The sequence below is a fragment of the Lissotriton helveticus genome, chromosome 5_1 (genome assembly GCF_964261635.1).
Source record: "Lissotriton helveticus chromosome 5_1, aLisHel1.1, whole genome shotgun sequence".
NCBI lineage: Eukaryota > Metazoa > Chordata > Amphibia > Caudata > Salamandridae > Lissotriton > Lissotriton helveticus.
In genome coordinates, this window is record NC_136065.1 from 455,549,746 (window position 1) to 455,574,885 (window position 25,140).

At 41.2% G+C, this 25,140-nt stretch overlaps 1 protein-coding gene across 1 annotated transcript in view; it reads right to left on the reverse strand.

The window, feature by feature from the left end:
• FRMPD2 (FERM and PDZ domain containing 2) overlaps positions 1-25,140 on the reverse strand; it is a 446,136-nt gene that overhangs the window by 344,035 nt on the left and 76,961 nt on the right. Inside the window, exons 7-13 of the mRNA XM_078640972.1 lie at positions 24,719-24,876; positions 14,757-14,828; positions 14,490-14,664; positions 12,491-12,641; positions 3,950-4,088; positions 868-1,020; positions 46-231 (exon numbers count right to left, since the gene is read on the reverse strand). Coding sequence (XP_078497098.1) covers positions 46-231; positions 868-1,020; positions 3,950-4,088; positions 12,491-12,641; positions 14,490-14,664; positions 14,757-14,828; positions 24,719-24,876 — 1,034 coding nt within the window. The remainder of the gene's footprint in view (positions 1-45; positions 232-867; positions 1,021-3,949; positions 4,089-12,490; positions 12,642-14,489; positions 14,665-14,756; positions 14,829-24,718; positions 24,877-25,140) is intronic.

Consider the following 25,140-nt stretch of genomic DNA (forward strand, 5'->3'; position numbering starts at 1 on the left):
GATAGATATTTCCAAAGCAGGGCAACTGTCAGTGACCTCACTCACATGAGATGACAGTCTTTCAGTTTCCCGCCACTGATAGCGCTGGCTCACTATGCGACAGTTATTCTTCACTTCATATACAATGATTCCCATGGAGCAGATCCCCAGAGCCACTTGCCCTGTGCTAGTTGGCTTCTCTGGGGTCACGCGATGGAACAGAACTCCATATTCTGGGAGCTGCTGACATATCTAGAGAGAAACACATCTGATCATGTATTATGTTGAAACTTCCTGCATCATACGATATCTGCATATATGTCACTTGGAAGAATGTCATTTATATAGTGTCACATATAAGGAAACTTTACCTTGAGTTACATGGATTGCTTTCACAAACCTGGACTATATGCCCCTAAATATGGGGAACTAATAGAAACATATTCAATTATAATTCCTTAAATCTATGGACTGTGCTGTAAAATTCTGTAACTAAGATTAAACTTTCATTACATTTTCTGGAAGAATCAATTGTATTATTGAGCAAAACCTTTCAAGTATCAAAGGGATTTGGCAATTCGAAGCAAACAATTATGTGTGTCTTTCTTTCTCTCACTACCAAGCTTCTCTTGTTCCCTCATTGAACTTCATTGTCAAAACACATTTACAAACCAACACTGACTCTCACTCAGTTTCACTCTCACTCACATTTCTGTGCTCACTGACCTATCCGCTCCTAGTGCCCAACTATTCACTCATTAATATGCACTTCCACATTCACTCCTTCGGCTATGCCCTCACTTCCAAAGGCCCTCAGAAAGGTGTAAATTGTCTGCATCCAGATTGTTTGGAAACATCATGTTGATCCTAAGGAACTCTTTCCTTTACCCGTAAGAACTCTAGCTCCGCCTCATCTTCTAGCAGCTGGAAGTGAGCCCTGTGCAGCCGGTTCAGCTCCTCGCACACTTCTGCTGCACTCAGCCTCTCCAGCATCGCGGAGGGCACATAGTCTTCAGGACGGAAGTAGTTACTGCCATGAACCTGTGGAAAGAGAAGTGGTGGAGAAGAGGTTGGTTGCAAGTGAATACAAACATGAGACATACACAATCTGAGAAACGTTAAACTAGCAGCAGTTCAGATGAAATTCAGCAACAGATTCACCTATCTCGCTTCAATAATAACGAGTGAGTCCCAAAGCTGCCTTACAGGATCAGGTCAACACAGTATATACGGAATTCGGCACTTTCCTACTATAAAGTGAAAGGTAAAATATTAAATACTTCCCTCAGGATGGATCCAAGGGATCCAAGAAGAGGCATCGAGGTCGTTGTACAAACAAAGAAAAACTTACATTCGAACAGAGAATCAGTGTTGCTCTAGTACTTGTACAAACATTTATGCTGAGATTTGCTTTTATTATTTTGTCCCTGCAAACCTGTCTGTTCTACATGTCCAAAAATTCAAGAGACTACCCAGAAACTCAACCCTGTCTTTGTGTCCACTACTGACCATCAAGCACATCTATTCTCACAATTTACTGAGAAGTTGATCTATCAAGTGGTTCTGGAAACGAGATATATGAAGGAAGGATGGAATATGGTCAATACCATATACCATGGGTTTGTGGACATGAGCTATTTTCCGGGGCAGGTAACCCTCTAAAGATTTTACCTTCCATGGTATAAGTATGGAATATCAAGTGTGAAATCTCGAATTACCATAACATAGAAGCTAAAATATTGAAACCCGAAATATCGACAGATAAGTATGTGCAGGTTTACTATACTTAACTCCACATAAATCTATATTTACAATATATAAATCTTCAAGGTACACACATGTGGAACAATAATAAATCTATACTTACTTATGTGCGCTTATTTCCTTGATATTTTGTTTCTCTGTATTTTTGCTTCAATATACTGATAACTCGATATTTCCTACTAGAGATTCCAGACTACCTTCTTCCATGACAGTGTTAAGGTGTTATAGAAAGAAGCTCAGTCAAGATTTGTTTTTTTAAATCGATTAAAGCAGGAGAACGGGTGTGCTTTAAAGGTCATGCCTGTCAATCCAATGCAGTGGCAAATACCACTTTTAGGGGCAGTGGGGCACAGATAACCATTCAATTTTAGATGTATCATCATTTTCATAGTAGTAATGCACTTCAGAATTATTCTGCCAGCTACGTGGCTGTGCCGTCCTTGGCACCATGAGGCATGCACTTAAGGGGTCAATGTCTATGCATGCATTTTTCACCATTGTATACTATGATAGTGTGTTTGAACAACGATCTAGTTAAATACGTGATTAAATAGCTAACTTTAAAAGTTAGGAAATGTGACTTCTAGGAGGAGCTCTTTAATGATGACATCACATACAACATGAACAATGATATTAGTGTCAGTACAATAGGAACATTTCAGAGCAGTGGGGTACAAAACATGACACAGAACCAATGGCATATAAATCAGGGGATGGTGACAGCATTCCCTACCTGCAAAAACAACAGTTGATGGACAGAATGCACAACAATGTCATACATTCACCCCAGTACAGAGATCTGTGCCTAAATCCATCATTTTTTTGCACTCCACACCACCCCAGTTCAGACTGGGCCATATGCAAATCAGCCTTGACCCTGTGCCTCCAAGGTGTGGAGAGCATGGGACGGGAAACATCCTTTACAACGCAACTTTTACCACGCAGTGCTTTTACATCGCAACTTTTACAACGCAAACCATTACAACGCATTGCGCTGGGGGGCGCTCTAGGATAGGGAATAGATTTAATTTACTATCCAACATCTTCCCTAGTGTCCACGGGGACTGGAGTTGGAATAGTAAATTAAACTATTCACTATCCAGCACCCCAAAGCGCTATGCGTTGTAATGGTATGCGTTGTAAAAACTGCGATGTAAAAGCATGCGTGGTAAAAGCATGCGTTGTAATGTCATACATCCGCATGGGACTCACGTCTGAACTGGGGTGGCTTGGTGAGCAAAATAACAATGGATTAAACCCGGATATGTGACGGGGGGTGAATGTTTGGCCATTGTGAAACATTCCGTCCATCATCTTGTGTGTTTTGCTGTTCACCCTATGTGGGAAGGGTATGCCCAGACGTGGGTCCCGTGCTCACTAAGCCACTGGAGTCAGGCTATCCTGGCTGAAGATGGCTGATAGCCAGAAACCGGTCCTAGGATGCTTAATTCCGGTCCAGGGAAAACATGGCTTGGTAGTTGGGACTGGACTGTTCCCAAGAGGCACGGGGTCAAGACTGATTTGCATATGGCCATGTCTGAACTGGGATGGCTTGGTGAGCAAAATAACGATGGATTAAACCCAGATCTGTGACTGGGGGATGAATGTTTTGCCATTGTGCAACATTCCGTCCATCATCTTGTGTGTTTTGCTGTTCACCCTATGTGGGAAGGGTATGCCCAGACGTGGGTCCCGTGCTCACTAAGCCACTGGAGTCAAGCTATCCTGGCTGAAGATGGCTGATAGCCAGAAACCGGTCCTAGGATGCTTAATTCCGGTCCAGGGAAGACATGGCTTGGCAGTTCGGACTGGACTGTTCCCATGAGGCACGGGGTCAAGACTGATTTGCATATGGCCATGTCTGAACTGGGGTGGCTTGGTGAGCAAAATACAGATGGATTGAACCCAGATCTGTCACTGGGGGTGAATGTTTTGCCATTGTGCAAAATTCCGTCCATCATCTTGTGTGTTTTGCTGAGCATTCCCTACCTGCCATCAATGAACAAAGAGAAAATAAAGTTAAAAAAGTGAACAGTGCTGCTGTAGCAGGAGCAGGAGAGGCCAACTAATGAGTAATCATTTGATGCTCTGTTCTCCTTTGGATAAAGAAAACAGCCCAGGGATGGCAAATTCTCTTTCTTTAAGAGTTTCCGCATCTGTCATTAATATCCACTGCATAATGGGAGAACTAAGTAACACCTCTTACCTCTGGGACATATGGACCACATTCTGCTTGTAAGGCAATGGAAGCAAGTTGCAGGGCTGACTCCCCAGTGCAGTACAGCCTCTCCTCCAGGACCTCCTTGCGCAGCTGCAGGTAATACTGGTGCCTTGTCAGGCTCTGTCTACAATAGAAAGTAAAGCATGAACACAATGAAATGTAAAAAGGCAAAGAGGCACTATTGTATACAATATCAGCTTGGGCAATCCCCTGCTTGATTAACATGGAAACATCAGTGGGAGGCCTGCTTCTCAGCAGCGCCGACGTACGAAATTATTCTGTCACACTCAGGGCCGGCTTTAGGGCAGTGCGACCGGTGCGGCTGCACGGGGCGCTGGCCTGGACGGGGCGCTGACCTCAGGGAGAGATACTGTGTTTTGTGATAACTTATGATTGGAGAGATGAGGGGCACTTTTGTCCAGGGGTAGTGAGGGAATCCGAGGAGGCGGTCTTAGGGTGTGAGGGTGCCAAAAATGATTGTTGCACTGGGCGCCCAGCAGCGCTAAAGCCGGCCCTGGTCACACTGACAGATATCACAGGCCAAATTTAGAAATGACTGCTAAAGTGGTGGTCATTTCTAAAGCATTGGCATTAACTGCTGCAACAGTGGTTCCTGACAATTCTTTTTACAGTTTGGTGCAGGGCTCCATCAACATCACAGAGCCTTCCACCAAACTATTTAATTTTTTACTTTAAAAACAAAAAGGGTTTTCTGTTTTTTACTGTCGCTTACCACCAAGGTTTGCCTGGCAGTTACGGACAATAAAAAAACAGCTGTACACTCGCCCATTCTAACTGGGTGGACAGACACATAGCCAATTCTCTGACACCCTTTTCTCCGGTGGACCATCAGTGAAGTTTGACTATGGCAGTGGCAGATACTGGTAGTAAAACCTATGAGCTACTTGCATTCATTTAAATTGGGTGAGTGGACCGTTGTTTTAGCGGAAGGGAACTCCTTTGCCGTACCAAAGGAGTTCCCTCTCTGCTAACATCTAAACTAGCCCTATAGTTCTCCACAGGATTTAGAAAGGACACAAAGTACAAGTTCCCAGCAATTGGCACACACAAACATTAAAGATTCATGACCATAGACATATGACCTTCAGGCAAGAATTACAAACGTACTCAAAGCAAATGTGACACAAATATAAGACATAGATAAGCATTCTGTCCCCCTCTGCCTGGCCACAAAAAGGCCCATGCACAAGACATACATTGGCTCCAAAAGTATAATATAAGTGCCTTTATTTAAGCATTCTTCTGTGATAATTGGCTTGAAAATTAGACTACAATGAACATAGAAGAAACACAGAGTGGATTTCGTAATTTTCATTACAGTTTGCATATTACTTCTTTCCATCATGACGAGCATCAATGGTTTATGAACTATCTCTTTACTTTGAAGTAATCTGACTTTTATTTTGCCTTCTGATTTTTATTACAACCCAGGGTTTTATTAGGTGCGATAAATAGCACCTATATAATTGATCAAACTCAAGAATTACCAGGTGTGAAAAGGTTCACACAACTCATAATTCTCATCCTTGTGCAAACAGGATTTGTCCAGGGAACAGAATTATTTGGTCAGTCGTAATCAAGTCTTTAGACTTTAATCTTTCTACACTGTTTAAAAGACTAAGGGATAATTACAATGTCGGGCAGACTTAAGTCCAGTACTGGGTTCGACCAACCTCCTGTCGGCGGTCCCGACCGACCAATTAGGATGTGACCGAACAGTGTTTGGTCGCACTCCTATTCTTTACAATGAAAGCATGCATTCGATAGGAATGAATGTTCTCATTGTAAAATGGCGAGGTGCAGTTCATCCATCCACCCTGTGGCAGGCACCTCAATGTGGTGCAGAGATCAACAGCGGGGCCCCCCAACTGGATGCCGTGCACTCATGGAGGCCCCCCCACCCCCCAAGTCAACTTCCTACAGCCTTTCTGTGTCGGAAAGGCCTGCACAGAAAGGCTGTAGGAATTTGACATTTTAATCCCTCGGGCGGAAAGAGCCGCCCTTGGGATTACTGAAATCATTCTGACTGGTGAACAGGCTCTCTGAGCCCGACGGAAGTCAGTCATAATGACCCGCAGGAATCCCTTACGACCAACATCATCCTAATGGATTGGCCAGAAAGGAATCTGACCAGCTCATTACAATGCGGTAGGGATGGCTCCGACTGATAGTCGGAGCCATATCCGACAGAATCGTAATCAGCCCGCTAGTTGAGAATTTGTCATTGTTTCGTTATTTTGATGCTGAGATTTTGAATGAGCAATAACTCCTTCTGATGATGTGGTTTATATACGGTGTTGCCTTCAGGAAACAACCCCTACTAATGAAAGCCTATTAACAAAGCCAATGATTTAAAAGTTACTTGCCTTCATTACCAAAATATTTCTCATGGATATACAATATTTCTGCATATTCCTCACCATTAGCAAATATCCAAATATTCAGGAGTTTCGCTTGTCTCGAGAAGCTTTTCCCATAAGTAGCTCTCCAGCACCTTAAGGTGGCGCCGTGTGGTACCTCACAACTCCATCCACTGGACATGAGGCCTCCATTGTATAAAAGGTGCCACATTGATAATGACTTTTCCTGCTCACTGACTTATCGGGAGAGTAGGAAAGGCAGTCAAGATTATTCAGGAAGGAAATGAATCCACTAGAAATATTGTTACCAATGGTAAGTAACTTTTACTTCTGATGGATACACCTTCCTGCAGATTCCACATCTTCAGCATAAATCCCAAAGCCATACCCTCCAGGAACTGGGAATGAGTAGGGCCGTTTTACCAAGGAAATTATGCAGCCCAGCCCTGGCAAAGTGTCCATCACTGTTTGTTTCGGCTATGAGACAGTAATGTTTATCAAATATATGCTGGGATAATCACGTGCATACTCAGCAGATATCAGATCTAGAACAACTCTAGCTGAGCTGTAGAAGTAAGTATGGTCCTAGTGAAGTGGGCACAACACAAATGCCCTCCTGAAAGCCTTATTTCCCAAGGCATATTAGATCTTAATGATCTGATATGCCTTGGGCAATGGCTGTATTTAGTCACCACCTAGCCTTTCTTGGCTCTGGCAAAGCCCACAAAGAACTGGTCATGTACTGTATCTGGATGAGTGCAGTTGATGTAAGAATTCAATCTATGCAGTCTCTTCTCCTCCTTGGTGGTATGAGGGATAGAAAATAAGTTTGGAAATTTGATAAATTGGGTCATATGAAAGGCTGAAACCACCTTGGACAAGAACCCCCCTTGATCAAGTAAGGAAGACGATCTTACAGGGCATTAAAATTCTCACCCCCTAGGTGCGGAAGGTCTAGAAACTAATGCTGTCTTCAAAGTAAGAAGTTGAACTGGACAACTGGGAAATGGCTCAAAAGGAGGTGCCATCAGGAAGTCAACACAAGATTAAAATCCCATTGAGGAACAATGAAATGAGGAGGAGGAAACAAACCTCCAGAAAATCTGAACCTAAAGGAAACCTTAATTATCAATGCCAATCAGGGAGAGACTTGGAGCCAGGGCAGTCAGGTAACACTTAACTATTGCTTCATCCAGTATTGTTGTGCAAGAGACAGTGTGAAATGCTGGAGATCAGAAAGTATGATTCAATGGTTCCTAGCCTTTTGACTCCCACTGCACAGAGACCCACATAAATGGATTTTGTAGCAGATTTCCTAGAGTCAAGGGGATGTCTGCAACTTCAAGGGGGCAAAAGAGGCAAAAGTTCTCTAGTTGGAGCCACTCGATCTACTCCCGTAGAGCTGTAGTGTTTTAGAATTGGGGTTAAGGACCTGGCCATCCTGCTGCAAGACAAGATCTGCCCTGTGCAGAAGAGGAAGAAATGGGTGACTGCTGAGTGACAATAGATCGATGTACCAGATCATCTTAGCCCATTAAAATATTAGACTTAGGCATCTTAGAGTGCAAACTCAAATCCATAGTGTCTACAGCTTTACGCACCAACCTGGTAATGTGTGATACTTCCACCCATCGAGCCCCCAGAAGGATAAATCATGTCCTCTTCTTGGAAGGTGTCTGAAAAATTGGTATTTTGCAAATCAAGGAATAGACCTTCATCAGGAGGAAGTAGACTATCAGCCTCAGAATTATCATCTTCCATTTGCCCATGGACTTTATCATCCATGGTTAAGGAACTACAGTTGGAGCCAAATATTTCCTCTGCAAAGGAATATTTGTGGGCCCAAGAAAGAGAATGTTCTCCAAGACACATTCTGAACTTCTCTTGTGCCACCTGGAGATAATTTCAGATGCCTTTGAGGGTAATGTCAGTAATGACTCCTAACATGGTGCTGAAACCAGAGCAATGTCGGTAAACCACAACCTGGACCTGTGCGGGGGTCAAACAACATAGCTGTAAATTCCATCTAAATATTTTGCCGCTTTTGGAATTAGCTCCAAGGATGAGGAAGAGCTTGGCACAGTGACTGAGACGGGTTTAGGAATACAGCTTCAAGAAGGAGACACTTTTCCTTTCAATGGGGCTTTTTGTGATTTTTGAGGGTATGACTTTTGAGATATTGTTTCCTCACAGGAGACTTAGCTGTACGAGGAGGGGTAAGCTTTGCTGTGTTCATATCAGGCAACACAAACCACAGGCTGTGGCACAATATTCAGATCCAAGACTCCACATGAAGATATTATGAGGATTTGATATTAAACATGGAGTGCATAAACCCTGAAACCTTTGGAGGAGAAATTTGACCTAGTGCTGATGGCGCTGAGAAAATATTTGTCTGTGTAACACCAATAGAGAGTGTCACATTATGTCAATGAGGCATGGAAAAGCAGGAACAGACACCAGAGAACAGGTTGGTGCCTTTTATATACTGTTGTTGTCATGTTCAGTAGGGGAGTTGCAGCTAGAACTGCATGGCACCACCTCATGGTGCTAACAAATTACTGCTGGGAACATCTTTTCCAGACAAATCTGACACCTGGGGTCTATTCTAAAGGTGGTGAATCTGCAATAAAGTGTAACCATCAGAAATACAACTTTAGCATAAACTGAACTAATTACATTATTACGTTTTTGAATTTTTTTTATCCCAACTTAAGTTCCTATCATTGTTTTAAGTGAAGATTGAAGACATTATTATTGATGACTGTCCATTTTGTTCCAATAGGAGTTCCTATCAGTTACCAAACTCAATCAAACATCGTAGTTGAGACATAAACAGGTATTCATTCAACCGCTACAAACAATATTGAGCTGCCACTGCCAGAGGCACTGTGCTTCTCCGGTGCTGAGAAGACGCCGAACGAGTATTCTCCACTGATAAAAGTATTAAAGGGAGAAAAGACCACACTCACCGCTTGGGAGTTGTGACTTGATTTTAGAAAGTGGTTTCTCTTGAATGGTATGAAAGAAAAACTGGCCATCTAGCACTCAAAGCACAGTGCCTCTGGCAGTGGCAGCTCAATATTGTTTGCCCTGAAGAAATTGCCTGATAAAGACCAAGGCAATGAAACATGTCGGCTGTAAGCAGAATGCGAATCGATAGGTAGTATTCGCATCTCTCCTTTTTATGTATATGTGTTTACTGTCTGCAACAAGAGAATGCGAGTAAGAGGTTTCTGTATCTTGTTTGCACAGTAGTTTTTTCGTTATATGTTGAACGTTGTTAGTCCTTGTCACATATAAGTTTTGCGTACACTGCACCATTCACTGTCTCTTTTTCCTTTGGGTTTCGGACACGTTTACGTTAAGCTAGGTGGCACCGATGATGAGAACAGGGCCATCCTGGTGAGTACCAACCAGGGGTCCCATTGGTGGTGCGCCCATGAGGTGCCATCTAGCTATTCACAATTTTTTTCAAATGTTGTCCTTCTAGTGAATGTATGTCCTGTGCTGTCTGGTTATATGTTGATCAGAGAATGGCTACCTTTTATCTTGGCAACAGGCTGGAACATGGTAATAATCTCTAGAATTAGAGGTGTAGCTGGAATGATCTCTTGACAATCCATAGATGTTCACAGATCCATAAGATAAATTGCCCACCAGGACTAGGTCTTTTTTGTGATTGTTGACAGAATTCTATATAACTGAACAGTGTTTTTTTCCCTAGGCATTCAAGATTTGTGACACGGTAAGAACTAGACTAGGTACTAAATAGAGGACAATGATGCACAGAGAACCTGGGTAAATTCAGATACTGGCAAAAACATGATGTAATAATAAAAACAGCTAGCAATTGTCACCTGATAATTAGAGTTGTCTGGTGAATGGTATATGCTCAATGAGATACCTGGTAGACAGGGACTCTTGTAAATGGAGACAATGGGTAAAATGAGACTCCTGCTAAATGGAGACACCTTGTAAATTGAGTTGGCAAATCTAAAGAATTCTGACAAAAATACACCTCAAGAAAAGGAGGGAATTCATGAAAAGAGAAACCTGAAATAGGAGCTACCTAAAATGAGGACACTGTAGATAAAATATGAGATCCCTCATTTAGGACAATACCTGGAAAATCTGAAACTGCTAAACGAGTGAAAAAAACTTCCATTTGTTTGTTGCCCATTGCTACTGTTAATTTGTAAGCAATAGATAAAGAGTTCTCCCTGAATAAAATAGCATGTTTGTAAATGTGTTATTTAAAGCACTGTAACATATTTCACAGTCACTATGCACCATGATACACTAAACACTACCATCTAACATAACAACTTCAACGGTACATCTAACAATATATTCAATATTGCCTAGATATATCATAAGTTATACTACACTGGTTCACATCAGCATCGGCGACCAAGAAACTCAACACACCTGTCTTCTTTCACTGGGTAAAGACATCACTATTAACCAAGAACAATGTTAAGCAAATTACAAAGCCATCTGCTTTGGCCCTTAAGCACTTTGCAACCTTACAAATAATGGAACCAAACACAATATATGTAATAAATCATCATAGGTTGAACCAAAATCCAGTCTACAATACCAATGCGGAAAGTCACTAGTTTGCAAAAAACCCTATGAGTTTATGCAAACAACAAAAAGTGTGCTATATAAACACTGATAACTTAACCTAGATTAGAGAATGGGACGAGCAGTAAAGGTTAGTCGTGATTTTTTTTAATAAACATATGTACTATGAGAGAAATGCTTTGGGAAAGGGGGTGATTTGCAAGGGTTTTGATTTTATGCTTCCATTTGGTACCAGTTCGGAGATCTTACTACCATATTTTAACGTAGCAGCTGGCCTACTAAAGAAAATGCGTTAATTGTAAAAGGGTAAGCATATCTATTCTAATTAAATATTGGCTGATGGTCAGAGCTGTCACAATCAATATTGTATAGAGGTTATTGTCTATATTTTTCCCTCCATATTTTACTATTTTGAATAAAGAACCTATGTGTGACAATTACAATTTGTAAAGAAGCAAACACATCTACTCTAGTGTGTGTTATCCGCAGAAGGGTTGTTAGATATGTCTGACTCAAACATGTGTATGTAAAATATGAATTACATCTTCAACAATGTATACACAGATGAAAAACCCTGACCCACTTTACAAAGTGGGCTAAAGCTCTATCTTTTATTTCCGTACTCTAGTCTTTAAAATGAACTATATTTTTGTTTATTAAACTCGCTACAATATATGCACTCCATAACACCTGTAGCATCATGGTCCATTCAACAGCATTAACATATTGCTACATCTAGTAACTTGTAACCGTTGTGAGAATTCATGTATAAACTTGCACTCTGCAGTGTATGATTTTTCATAATGCAATATCGATTTCTGACACTCTAAGTGTTGTACAAGTATCATACCATGTTTCCTGCTTATTCAACATCCTCCTCATTTAACCAAGGAACATTGGCAACTGAGGCAGTGGTGTTACATGACCACAAAAAGAATGGAAAAGGAGTGTGAATAAAGAATCTAATAATGCACACTGTGATAAACTGAAACATGGCTTACTGGGTGTTCATAATGCTATCACTATGTTGTGTCTGTGCTATTCTTTTCCATTTACGTGTTCAATTAGACCTATGTTGTGGTCAGATGTCTGCATACACACATTTCTGGCACTAGTTTTGTTAGCTAAACTCCATATTATGTTACTGTTTTTCAACGGAACAATGACCCATCGAAAGGTAATCCTTCGGCACATAAACCATGGTAAAATTAACTTCTTACACAATACCTATGGCGCGGTTACCAGTGAATTCATTAATCGCGAACATAGAATGGCTGTTAATGATTGACACATGGCTGCTGTCTATGGTAGCCCTTGACTACATGACATATGCCAACCAATGTGACTTTTCAACATGTGATCCATGGACAGGTATTTGTGGAACGCAATCATTATTAAACAGACGCTCATGCATACTTCGTATGGCAAGGTGACTGCTGGATGTAGGATCTATGGTTAGGCAACACTTGTAGACATTAATCAAGGGATCTATGATAAGGTCCATGTCCCCTTCATATTGCTGTAATAAATAACCCCAGGGAGAACGAGAACTCACTGAAGGACACTGAAGTTGTGTACAAAGAACTTGATCCTTAGAAAAAGAGTGAAGTTGATGATGGATGATTTTCTTTTGGCCTGGTCATCCCAGCCATCAGGAGCCACTTTATACAGAATATCTTCGTCGTCCAAGAAAAAAAACTCCTTGTCTGAGTGAGAAGCAGAAAACATAGATGAATTTAAAAGAATATGTTCAATTCATTATCATCATTTTACACAAGCATCCATGGAGGGACCACCATTTCTGATCAAGAGTGGGAAAGGAAGTGACACATGAGGCTGTAAGTGGCTGTTGCTGGAATCTCTACTCAATATAGGAAAACATCAAAAAAGGAAATTACACCTCTAGAAACCAATGGCATCTTGATATGAGCGAGGTTAACAAAGCTTGTGCATGAAAGGAAGTTCTACATAAACATCGGAAGTAAGCAGGGAGAATGTCAGCCTACTAAGTTGGAACCTCTGAAGCACCTCAAAGGATCCCTGGAAAACAGAGCTAGAGTACTTGGTGTATGGCTGAAAGCACTAAAAACAGATCCTGTTGGTAGGGGCTCTATGACTTCACATACATGTACCAATGCTTATAATCTGTCTGCAGAAGCATACAATGTATTATCTTACTTGAAAGAACTATATGTAAACAAAGTATAAAATACGAGCACTGTGACCATAGCATAAGTTTTAACTGGATTTTAGAAAGGAAAGTTAAGAGCACCCTCTTCTTCTAATACCAGCAGATAAATCGATCTCTTTAAATATGCAGATAGTTCCAGAAATCTTAGCTGCTGTAATCTGCAATAATACTTTCCAGGAATGCAGAAAGACAACCTATGCACCAAAAATTAATTTAATTTAAAAACAGTCTGCAGATCCATAAGTCTCCAGTGAGCTTGAACCCTCCTTTATTGCCATTCACACTATTCACAGTTAGATACATACCTGATAAAAAAAGCACCACCGACACTGTCAGAATATCCTTGACCACACAATCAACATGAGGTTTGTGAAACTTCAGAAAGTTGCTTAACTGTCAGCACTACTAAACACCTCTCTTAATAAACATGTAGATTAAGTATGGCTTCATAGCTAATAGGATCTGTAGAAATTCAACTAATGTGAAATAGGACTTACAGTCACAATGATCTCTCTTAATAACTCACCCACTTATTAGGACTTGCAGACTCCTCTGTAATGTCTACTGGGAAATTTGCCGCATGACTCTTTAAACGACTCATCTAATGTACCCCCGAACCCATTAACTTCCGGATTCATGGAGAACCCGACAAATATACCTCAGCACTTGTGGCCATGGTACATTGGTAAGTTATCCAGTAAATCCCCTAATCACTATTTACAGGATCTAGTGGGAAATCACAAATTAGATTTCTGCATGCACTCTCCAGGGTGCAATTGAAATCCATCTTTTACACTTTAGTTCTGACTCTGTCGCCGGTCCATTTGGGATTCATTTGATGTATCTCCAAGAAGCATTAGAAGTTCATCAAAATATCTCAATAGTCACTCATTCCAAGTTCTATTGGAAAATCATAGATTACATCTCTTATTTTAACCTTTCATTATCCAGTGGGGATTCATTGGTGCCCAGTGCTTCTCGAAATCAATCTTCAGGGGAGCGCCAGGTTAGGACCTTACCTAATGCATGTCATTAATCAAAACCCTCCAGAAGTCACATATTGCCAAAAAATCATTAAGATGAAAATTAAGGCTTTAGGCGGTGCCTGTGCCAAAACTAACTGCTGTCAGTAGCACATACTCATCGCTTGAACCTCAATGGATGCAAGCAGCATAAATCCATGGTCTTGATGCCTACAGTGAAGTAGTCTGAGACTGAACACATCATGTAGTAGTCTTCACTCAATTGTTTTGTGCATTACTCTGTATCATTCACTGTCTGAAGCTGCATCTAGGAGGAGCTGTTAAGTTAGGATGTGCATGAGTAACACACTGTAATTTAAGAACATCATTAACACACTCACCTTTCATGGATGCTAACCCAAAGTAGAAATATTCTTCCAGATTTGCGTGTGCCATTACCATATCAAAGACATCCCTGGCCTTAGACTTGATGTCACAATTTACCTCCAGGCATTGTCCATTTGGTAAAATGACATAGAGGCTTCTTTGAGATAAATATGACTTCCCTCTTTTAGTCTGAAAATCAAAAAAGTTTTATTTTTGTGTAATTTTCTTTGAAACATCACTTCATTGGACTTTCTAATTGCAGACATTAAATAAATACTTACCACAATAGACCGGGGTAATTCTAAGGTCACTGCTGGCTCTCCAGACATCAGGACAAATTCTGGCTGTGAAAACTGAGGGATTAACCACAAATGAGATTAGTTGTCTTTCATGAATTAAAAGAGGATTTGATCTTGTTAGGATGAGAGATTAATGAAAACGATTTAGCATTACAAGTGGTATATGATGAGCTCACAATGTAACAGACAAGAGAGACCTATGAGGACAGACTTATTGCCTATACAGTTTCTTCCTCAGGACCCGGAGAATGTAGAATCCCAAATTGTGAATCTTTAGGGGAAAAAGGGCAGTGACCTAAAGATAGACATGAGGGATATTTGTAGTGGAGGAAGTAGACTTTCAAAATTTAACAGGGAACTATACACATGCGCATTTATTTGGGATCGATGAACAACAAAAAGGCCTGGGCCTGTTATTGAAAGCCAGCAGCACTACTACAATCGGTTTCTGAAAGAGGTCAATACCATATGGCAAAGGACACTATAGCATGGTTATTAAATTTGGAAAAACCTTGGAGCAGGACATAAAAATGTCAGCAAACATCAACTTGGGAAGAATAAAGCAAATAAAGAACAAGGTAAATATCTAAGATTCCTGCTTCTCAAAGACTTAATCAGTAGACTTCATTAAAAAGCTGGCAAATACTGGACACATAGGGTAGGAAACATGCATGTTTGTCTTGGTTTTATCCAGGCCATTGGCCACACTAGGTAGGTTTAGCTCTTTCATTAGCATACGCGCCTCTGTAACAGGTCTATGTCAAGCTACCTGTCTGAAAACTCAAATTGCGTTTTAACTGTTTGAAACTACAATGGACTGCACAGCGTCGGTCATGCAAGATATTGTGCTATTCAAAGGATGGGGCATACACAAATATAATAGACAGCTTAGTAGGGAATGGAGTCATTTATGGGTGAATCAGTAAAGTAATTTGTCCAGGAACATGTACCACAGTCCTTGGGTTCTCACCCGACTGCCTATCAGTAGGAGCTGCAGCAACTTTGTGGTGGGAATAAATACTGCTTTTGAAGGTGTCATTTCAAATTTAGGGATGTAGATGCTAAATTGTTTGAATCTATACATGGCCAATGGGCTTTCAGACATCCCCAAAATTACTCACACTCAGCTATAGATACTTCCCTTTTGGGTAGTCAACAGACGGGCAGCTATTATGGGGCACATCTATAAAGCCCATTTCCCGTTCGGAAACGGGCCGATTCTGAGATCAGGAACAAGTTTTTTGGGCCTCCCAAAATAGAGAATCGCAAAATTTGTGATTGCTTATTTTGCGAAAGCATTTAACGAATCGCAAATTGCGATTCCTTAAATGCGATGTAAAAAGCACCCAAGTTGTGCGATTTTTTCTTAAGAAATCGCAAATTACCACCAACTTCAAGTTGGTGGTAATTTGCGATTTCTTTGAAAAATGCACATTTTTTGCATTTTTCAAAGTGCCATGTGGTGCACATACATGCCCTTAGGGCATGTATGTGTGCCACATGTGCACACATGCACATTTCAGAGGTGCAACAGGGTGTCCTTTTGACACCCTGGCACCTTTGAAATTGCATTCTCAATTTGCGATTCTCTAATTGAGAATCGCAAATTGAGAATGCCTTCCCATTCATTCCCATGGACCTCTAGGCCCATAGGAATGAATGGGGAGGTATTCCTCACAATTTGCAATTCGCAATTAAGGAATATGTAGGATTCGCAAAATTATTTCCAAATCCTAAGTACATAGCGTTTTGCGATTCTCAAATAGCGATTCTCTAAAAATCGCTACTTGAGAATCGCAAATGTATCCTTTGATACATTTGCCCCTATGATCCTTAACACTTTCAGCAGGGATAACACTTAACTCCCCTAACAGTGAGAAATGCTGAAGAAAATAAATTAAGTAGCAATAGCTGTGGAACTTTGCCGGCACATTAACACCTTATTTCATTTAAATGTAATGGTTTCCATTTTCGCTTCGGAAGCCATTGGTGTTTACATGGAACAATAGACAGTTTAATCACGTTTAAATGCAAAAATCAATAAAATAATAATTGTGAAGATACAATAGCAAAGAGTCCACACGAATCTAAGGGAAGGCAGGAGGGATGTCTTTTCCAGTGGTTTTATGGGAAATGCCCCCCCCCTCCACTCCCAATGAATGCCTCCTCCCCTCTGTATGTGGTGCAGGAGTCTGTGTTACGCCCTAGTTGTTTTCAGCATGATATATGATTGGGTTCTCATTAGAATACATGAATTATTTGATCCAACACTGGATGTCTGAATTAGTGCTAAGTAGATCAGTGTTTTAAATTTTACTGTTTCCATTTGTGGCGAGTCCTTTCTCTTAAGACATTGTTGAATGTTGGAAATAGTGAGAAGGTTAACCAGATAAGAAGGTTTCTTCACTTGGATAACTTTGTACACGAGGCAGCATATTTTATATTTGAATCTAGTTTCCATGACTAGCAAAGAACATGTTACATATCGTCTGTGCCTCTTGCTAGGGTATACTCTACCTAACTGCATGTTGCTCACCTTTTAATATCTCTCAGGTTGGATCAGGAGAATTTTGTTGTGTTCCAGCACACCTCGAGGTAGCATTGTGCAGCTCCACAGTGGCTCCATACTGCCCCAGAAGTGATGGAGCATAGCCACATATAAGCACCACCCTTGAACACTGAAATGTGTTTCTTATTTTTTTCCATTTCCACACTCTCAAACATGAAGTGTGTACAATTGTTGGTTATAGTGTGCAGAATACTGACTAAATATAATTTTAGATGTAGATGTTAAAGAGAGACCACTCCATAGAATGGGGAGGTGAGAGGACAGGGAAAATATGTGTTTATGTACAGTTTCCACCAGAAAGAGCATTACTGAAACTAAGAATCATGTTATTTTGGTGGATACTTCTCACCACAGATTCCCCACCTTACAACAGACACCAAAACACAACCTCCCCTTCAGAGAGGGTCTATGAAGTGGGCTTAGACCAAAACATCATGCAGAACTGAGAAGGTGAAGTGTTCTTCTCGTCAGGCCTGGTGATCAAGGCAGTAGTGCCTTGTGGCACACACAATATAATGATGGACGGAGTGCTGAAACTTTTCAGACCCTTAACCTCAGTCACTATTAGATCTGGGTTAAATCGATCATCGTTCTTCTGCTCACTTTGCCACCCCAGTTCAGACCCAGCCATATGCAAATCAGTCGACCCTGTTCCACATGGGAACAGTCCAGCACGAATTGCCAAGCCAGGTCTGCCCTGGACCAGAAACAAGCATCCTGGGATCGGTTTCGGGGTGACACCCCTCATCAGCCAGGCTAGCTTGAGTACTGGTTGTGAAGATATATGCCAATGCCCATGTCACAGCCTGACAGATTTCAAGAACAGGCACCCCTGCCAGTATTGCAGTAGAAGTGGCTGTGCCCCTGGTGGAATGGGCCCTCACACTCTCAGAGAGCTGATCGTTGGACAATGCATAGCAGACCCATCAAAGGGCATATCCATTATCAAAGCCTGTACATCATGGGTGAAACCTGCAGACCTCAACTAGGCAAGACCCCGAAGGACAACCCAGGATCTTACCTTCCTTCAATGCAGCCTGTGGTATCCAAACCAGCATGGATAACATACTTGGCCACAGCCTGCACGTCAGGATTGTCTGAGCCAGAGAACCTCTAACATCTTTGGGGGCTGCCAGCAAAATTGTCCTTCCCATGTCCCAAAGGGCATGTATGTATCTGCCCAATAGAAAGACAGCATTTATGGATCACAGAGCTAGGCTAGGAGAGAAAAATATACATTTGCCAAATACATCAATTCTTTTGCATTCTCTATCCAGAGAATTGGTTGGAAATGAGTTATGGCTCACCTCCTAGTCTAGGCCTGTACAATGAGTCTCACTGTTGTAGGGTATGTATTGAGAAAATCCAGGCCACATCTGGCCACTTGCTGGCTAATAGGTAGGCAAGAACACGTTTTCTGACCAGGTATCTCACAGATTATTTCTGAGAGCATCATTAAATCGGAGCAAGGGTGCATATGTTGCTGGCTCAGGCAGCAGAATATCTTTCAAAACATTTGTTTTATTCTCAATGGAGGGCAGCTCTAATTCTAGTTTGTTGGCTACCCTCTGAACCACCACTGCCCATGAGGCGCTTGCTTTCATTAGTGGCTCATGTGGTGAGTAAGCCTCAGTCTCAAGGGAAGTATCAAGTCCACTGGTGTGCTATACCTCATGGCACAAGGCATTATCAGTAGAATGAGGGAGCAGCAAGCTATCACCCTCACAATCATAATTATCAATATTCTGGGGTGTGCCCTTCTCTGACATAGGATCAGAGTAAGAACCAAAAAGTTAATACAACTTTGGCTGACAGCTGTGACACATTAGAGGTGTTGGGTTAGAGTGAAGGTGCAAGACTACTAGATGCACTTTTGTAAATTTGTAGTGTGGCATCTGACTCAGGGTGTCTGGGAACCAACTAAGGAATCAGCTCTGTGGTCGATGGAGTGCAACTCAAATCTTGACACACTCTTGCATTGTTCTTGGTGTCAGAGTGGTGGAAATGAGGCCAAGTCCAGCTTCACTTTCTTCTGCTTGGGCTTGGATTTCTCCTTACCAAAGGAGTTTGAGGGGGAGGTGGAGTGTTTACGGTCACATCCCCAGACCAGGACTGGGCCCACAACTTGAAACAGGTGTGGGTCCCGCATGAAGTCTGGAACTTACCAGGGGGGAAGATTCAGTATTTACTGTATCATGCAGATTTCGGTATTTTAAACACCAAGGTCCGCATGTTATTCCTCATAAACTCAGTATAGGTATTATTTATTGCACCAGATAAATAACGTACCCCACGGTATCATTATTTGTCAGGGGCGATAAATAATGCCTCAACTTGTAATCAGACCCAAGGACAATATCTTGTCACTGAATTTTGTTCTGGCAAAGTATGATCTTATTATATTACAGACTGCTAAAGATAGAGAGGGAAACGCCGTCCCTACTTTTACCGGGAGGAACTTAGCCACTATTATTGACCATTTGTTGATCTCATATGACATTAGTATTTATTGTGATACTCCAGTAGTATTGCATCTTGCGATCAGTGACCACAATTGTATCACTCTACAATTATTCATCTGGGCTAATAAAGCATTAACAGCTAAAACTGTTGTTAATTATATTGTTCCATGTAGACCAAATGGTCATAGGATAAAATGGAGAGGAGATAACTCTGTAAAACTCTTGGCAAAAATTGTGGCGGCAAGTTTGCCCGATCTGTATGTCTGTCTGGGCGGCAACACAGACCCTGCGGGGATTATACCCAATGATAGGGTGGTTTGATTCCACTTGTACAGAGTCACTACAGTAGCTAAAGAGAGCTTTATCTAGTAGGCCCAGGGATAGGTTGTGCATTTCTAATCTTAGGGGTGCCTACAAAGAGCAGTTGAAGCGAAGGAAGCGTGAACTACAAGAGGCAGCCTGGGACAACCTGACCAGAGCCGTAGAATTATCGAATAGTAAACTCTTTTGGGACACGGTCAATAGCCACTTCCTCAAGAGCGATGAGACCCCAGCTCTTACCGCCCAAGTTAGCGAGGAACATTGGGTCTCACACTTTACGAATATTTTTTACCAAGGGGAAGTGGTTGATTCATCCGGGGGGAATGACGATTCATGGCCTGTTACCCCCTTAAACATTACAGTAAAAGAGGTGGAATACGCCATCAGGTGCAGCAAGGGAGGGAAAGCCCCTGGACCCGACGGGGTGCCTATCGACCTGTATAAGGCGGATAGGGCATTATGGGGCCCGGTCCTGACCAAAGTTTTTAATGCGGCTGTTATGGAAAGCAACCCACCTACATGGAGGGAATCAGTAATCATCCCAATCTATAAAAAGGGAGATAGGTCCGAGGTGAAAAATGACCGACCTATTTCCCTTTTAGATTCATCCCTCAAGATAATGAGTCGGGTGCTGTTGGCCAGGTTAGAGGAATGGGCTGAGGATAATGGAGTCCTCGCGTGCTCCCAATTTGGGTTCCGAAAGGGGCTCGGAACTATTGAACAATGCATAAATCTAGATCTCTTAATAGGGAAGTATACACATGCCAAGCAGGGTTCGATCTACCTCTTCTTCGCAGATCTAAGCAGGGCGTTTGATCTGGTAGATCACTCCCTACTATGGTCGACCCTATTTGAACAAGGTGCCCCCCCTGAGATCATCTATTTTCTGGCGAGACTGTATTCCAAATTATCTGCTTGTATAAGGTACGGCCAAGGGGGTGAATGTACTGATAGTATTAGAGTTAATTTAGGCATAAGACAAGGTTGCGTACTTGCACCTCTTCTTTTTTCTCTTTTTATTAACGCAATTGACGCAGAGCTTAAGTTGGTTAACGCTGATGCCCCCCAAATAGATGGTCAGCCATTCCGATTTTGTTGTATGCTGATGATTCTGTACTTTTATCACGAACCCCCTGCGGCTTGCAGAGACTAATGGACAGGTTTGCGGGTTTTATCAAGGATAGGAAATTAAAGATTAATAATACTAAAACTTTTATTATGTCATGCGGAAATAAAATGAGGAAGCTGAGATCCTAGGTATAACTTTTAGCAGTAACGGTATGTGGTCTCGAGAGATAACCAATGTCAAAGCCAAGCTATCTAAAAGTGCTTATGGAATATTCAAATTTGCAATTAAGCTGGGGGACCGTCGTTTATACGACATGTTGTATATATATCGTCATAGATGTGTCTCAATCGCACTTTATGGTTCTGGTGTATGGGGGCATTGCCGTCATGTGGATTTACAAGTTGAGTGCTTTTAAAAAAATTGTTATGTCTGCCTGCGTCAGCTTCCACTGAGATAATAGACCAGGAGGTGGGGTTAGAGTATTTGTCAGATCTACTTAGTTTAAGACCAATGATGGTCTGAAGAGCAATTTGGCGGAAGGAAGAAACCAGCTTTACAAGAAGTATCCTTGGTGACTGCCTTCGCTTAGATAAAAGCTCACAGATCCCATGGATCAACTATCTTGTGTCAACTGCCAGGGATCTACTTAATATAAATATCTCGGATGATCCCGCCAGTTTATCTGACATCCCCAAGAAAGAGCTTAAGTGTATCTATCTGAGGAAGAATGCTCAAGTACGTAGAGACGCTAACATTTTGTTAACGATCCCTCAGTATTATTATTCCAACATGGTTACAATTGATTTTCAGAAGTACTTAAAGGTAGTTACTAGACCATCACATCGGTTTGTCCTCACCAGACTAAGGCTTGGCATTGTACACCATCAGGTGGCATTCCCTCTTATGAAAAGCCATCCCTCTATACCTTGCCCATGTGATGGAATTACAAAACAGAGTATTGTTCATTTTCTATTCATTTGGGACCTCTTCCTACATCTCCGCATTGCTTATTTAAAACCTCTATTTAAAAAATATGCAGTAACAACGGTGAAAGCGGCTATGAGGTTATTGCTTTCCTTAGAGGAACCAGATATTTGTTTTTTCACTGCAACCTACATCTTGAAATCAATAGCTACTAGAAAAAGCATGGGGCCATATGTATCAACAAACTCTTTTGCGATTCCTAAATAGCGATTTTTAAGGAATCGCTATTTAGGAATCACAAAATGGTATGTATGAAGAAAATCGCTATTTTTAAGCGATTCCTTAATCTTCCTTATTTGCGAATTCGCATTTTGCGAATTCGCAATTAAGGAATAATTTCCAATGCATTCCTATGGGCCAGGAGGCCCATAGGAATGATTGCGAAATAATTCTCAAATTGCGAATTTGCAATTTGCTAATCGCAATTTGAGAATTATTTCAAGGGTGCAGGGGTGTCTCAAAGACACCCTGCTGCACCCCTGAAATGTACATGTGTGTGCATATGGCGCACATACATGCCCTATGTGCATGTGTGTGTATCACATGCCACCTTAAAAAATACCGCAATGTGCATTTTTTGAAGAATTCGCAAGTTACCATCAACTCCAAGTTGGTGGTAATTTGCGAATTCTTAACCAAAAATCGCTACCCAAAAATGCTACATACATAGCATTTAAGGAATCGCAAAATTGCGATTCCTTAAATGCTATGGCAAAATAAGGAATCGCAAAACTTTGCGATTCCTTATTTTACGAATATTTGATACATCCCAAAACATGTAAAAAGACCGTTTGCGATTCCCAAAGGCCGACATTCTGCGAATTTCGGCCTTTGCGATTCACAAAAGGCTTGATACATATGGCCCATGGTCTTTTAACTTTCCTGTAGCCCTATTGTTACATGAATTTGCACTGTATCCGCATTCTCGCAACCTCTACAGCTTTTTATTAGCGACATTATGTTAGAATCTATGGATGTATACTGTATATATAACATGTGCTTTTATGATTGTTTTTTAAATAATCGAATAAAGTTTTTGAAACTGAAACTGAAACTGAAACTGAACTCCCTGACTTGGTCTATGTAGGGTGTGTGGTATCAAACATTACTGACCCAAAACAATTCAGTTGTTTTCCACTTTGGCCAAGGGGTCAGAGTCAAACGAGTGGATGCTTTGTTGCCGGCTTAAAAGGCAAAATGTTTGACCTGATCTATGAATGGCAGTTGTCTAAGGAGCTACTGACATGCAAATCTCCTTTAACTAGTGGAAAATTGATTTCTCTAAAAACAGTTGGGAGTGCCAGCCTCGCATCAACCTGTGAGTTATATCAGTAACTAACCCATTCCTACATTAGTAAATGGAATGAGACCACCCAATCCTCTTTTGGATGGACATCTTGACTATCCCTTCATACCCCGAATGATGGAATAATAAAACTTGCAATTAAGAGAGCTACAGACTGTTGGGAATCATGAACGTTTTAATTTTATTGGTATAAATGAAATATAAAATTATTTATGTGACCACAGCTACAATGTAAAGGGGTCTTATGAAATCAGATAAAACTCTAATAAACTTTCTTTTTTGTCACATTTCTGGGTCAAATGGAAACACTTAAAATGTATAAAGTGCTGTTTAGGGCACATACTTTAATAAAACATGAGACATGTTTGATTGTGGTTAGCAGGTTCAAGGCAAGGAACCTGCTTCTCAGGGTTTGTATGGGCTTGCTTTTCTTAAGAAACAGATGTACACAGCGATAAATATCTCCTCTCTCCCTGAACCAGTTGTGATGCTGTGATTCCACATCAATCGATTACAAATGTTGGTTTCTGCAAGTTTTATTTCAGTGTGCAAATCAATGCAAACCCGTATTTTTTAGGTTAATCAGACTGCAAGATGAACTAAGTATGTAAGCAGTGGTACACTTCATTGTACATGCTAGAAAGAGAAACCAACTTCATTGTGGATAATGTAGAGGGGTGATCAATAACTTTTTATAGTTCATGACTCAGAAGGAGATGTTACATTCAATTCCTGATAAGGATGTCTGGGTTTGCTGCTATTTGAATAACTTCTGGAGATGTCTTGTGTACCATGTTTTAAAAATGTCTCTAGTTGGTCCTAGTCAGGTGTATTTACTACTTTGTGGTTTTTGTACTACTTTTATTACTTTTTTAAATTGTTGAAAAAACTATACTGACTGGCTGACTAAGTGCTTACTTACAATATTATGAGACCTTATCTTAAATCGTCATGTATGTAGAACCAGGGCCAATATAACATTGCTGCTCAGACCGAAAGGACGTATAGGATTTTATGTCATGGCACTCGAGTAATAGAAAATGAACATTTGTAGAAAGAATGGCATTCCCTGACTTGAACATTAACCTTGTGCGTCTAAATGTCTAATTAGGCCAGGTGTCTGCTGGTGGGGTGATGGTGCTCATGAACTAGAGGGCATACCTTAAAATACTGCCTATTGAATCAGGGGGTGAGAGAATAGCGGAGAGTTGTGAGATCTGATTGTATCAATACCTTTCTTCTCTTTTGTGTCAAACTTCTTACAGAGTTAGCTGGGGAAGAGAGGCCTTTGGACTCGCAGGATGCTGACACAGTGGAGTTTGACCCAATGTAGCTGCTATTTGCTGAAACACTGACATTTGACTTCCAGGATATTCCAGGCAGTGGGTTTCCTGTTGATAGTAAACACATTTACATTTAGGTTATTACAGAGACAGAATATCTTCCTATAGTGATCCTACCTATGATAAGCAGCTACACTGTCAGCCGAATCAGTGAGATTCTATCTAGTGAACCTGGTTAAACACTCTGTGGAGTTCAGGGTCTCCAACGAGTAAAGGAAGAATGACCATGGTCAGAGATCTAGAAAAATGCCTTTGATATTAACCACGCAAGGCATTGGACTAAAGTTGCACATGTTCAGCTAAGTTTACACA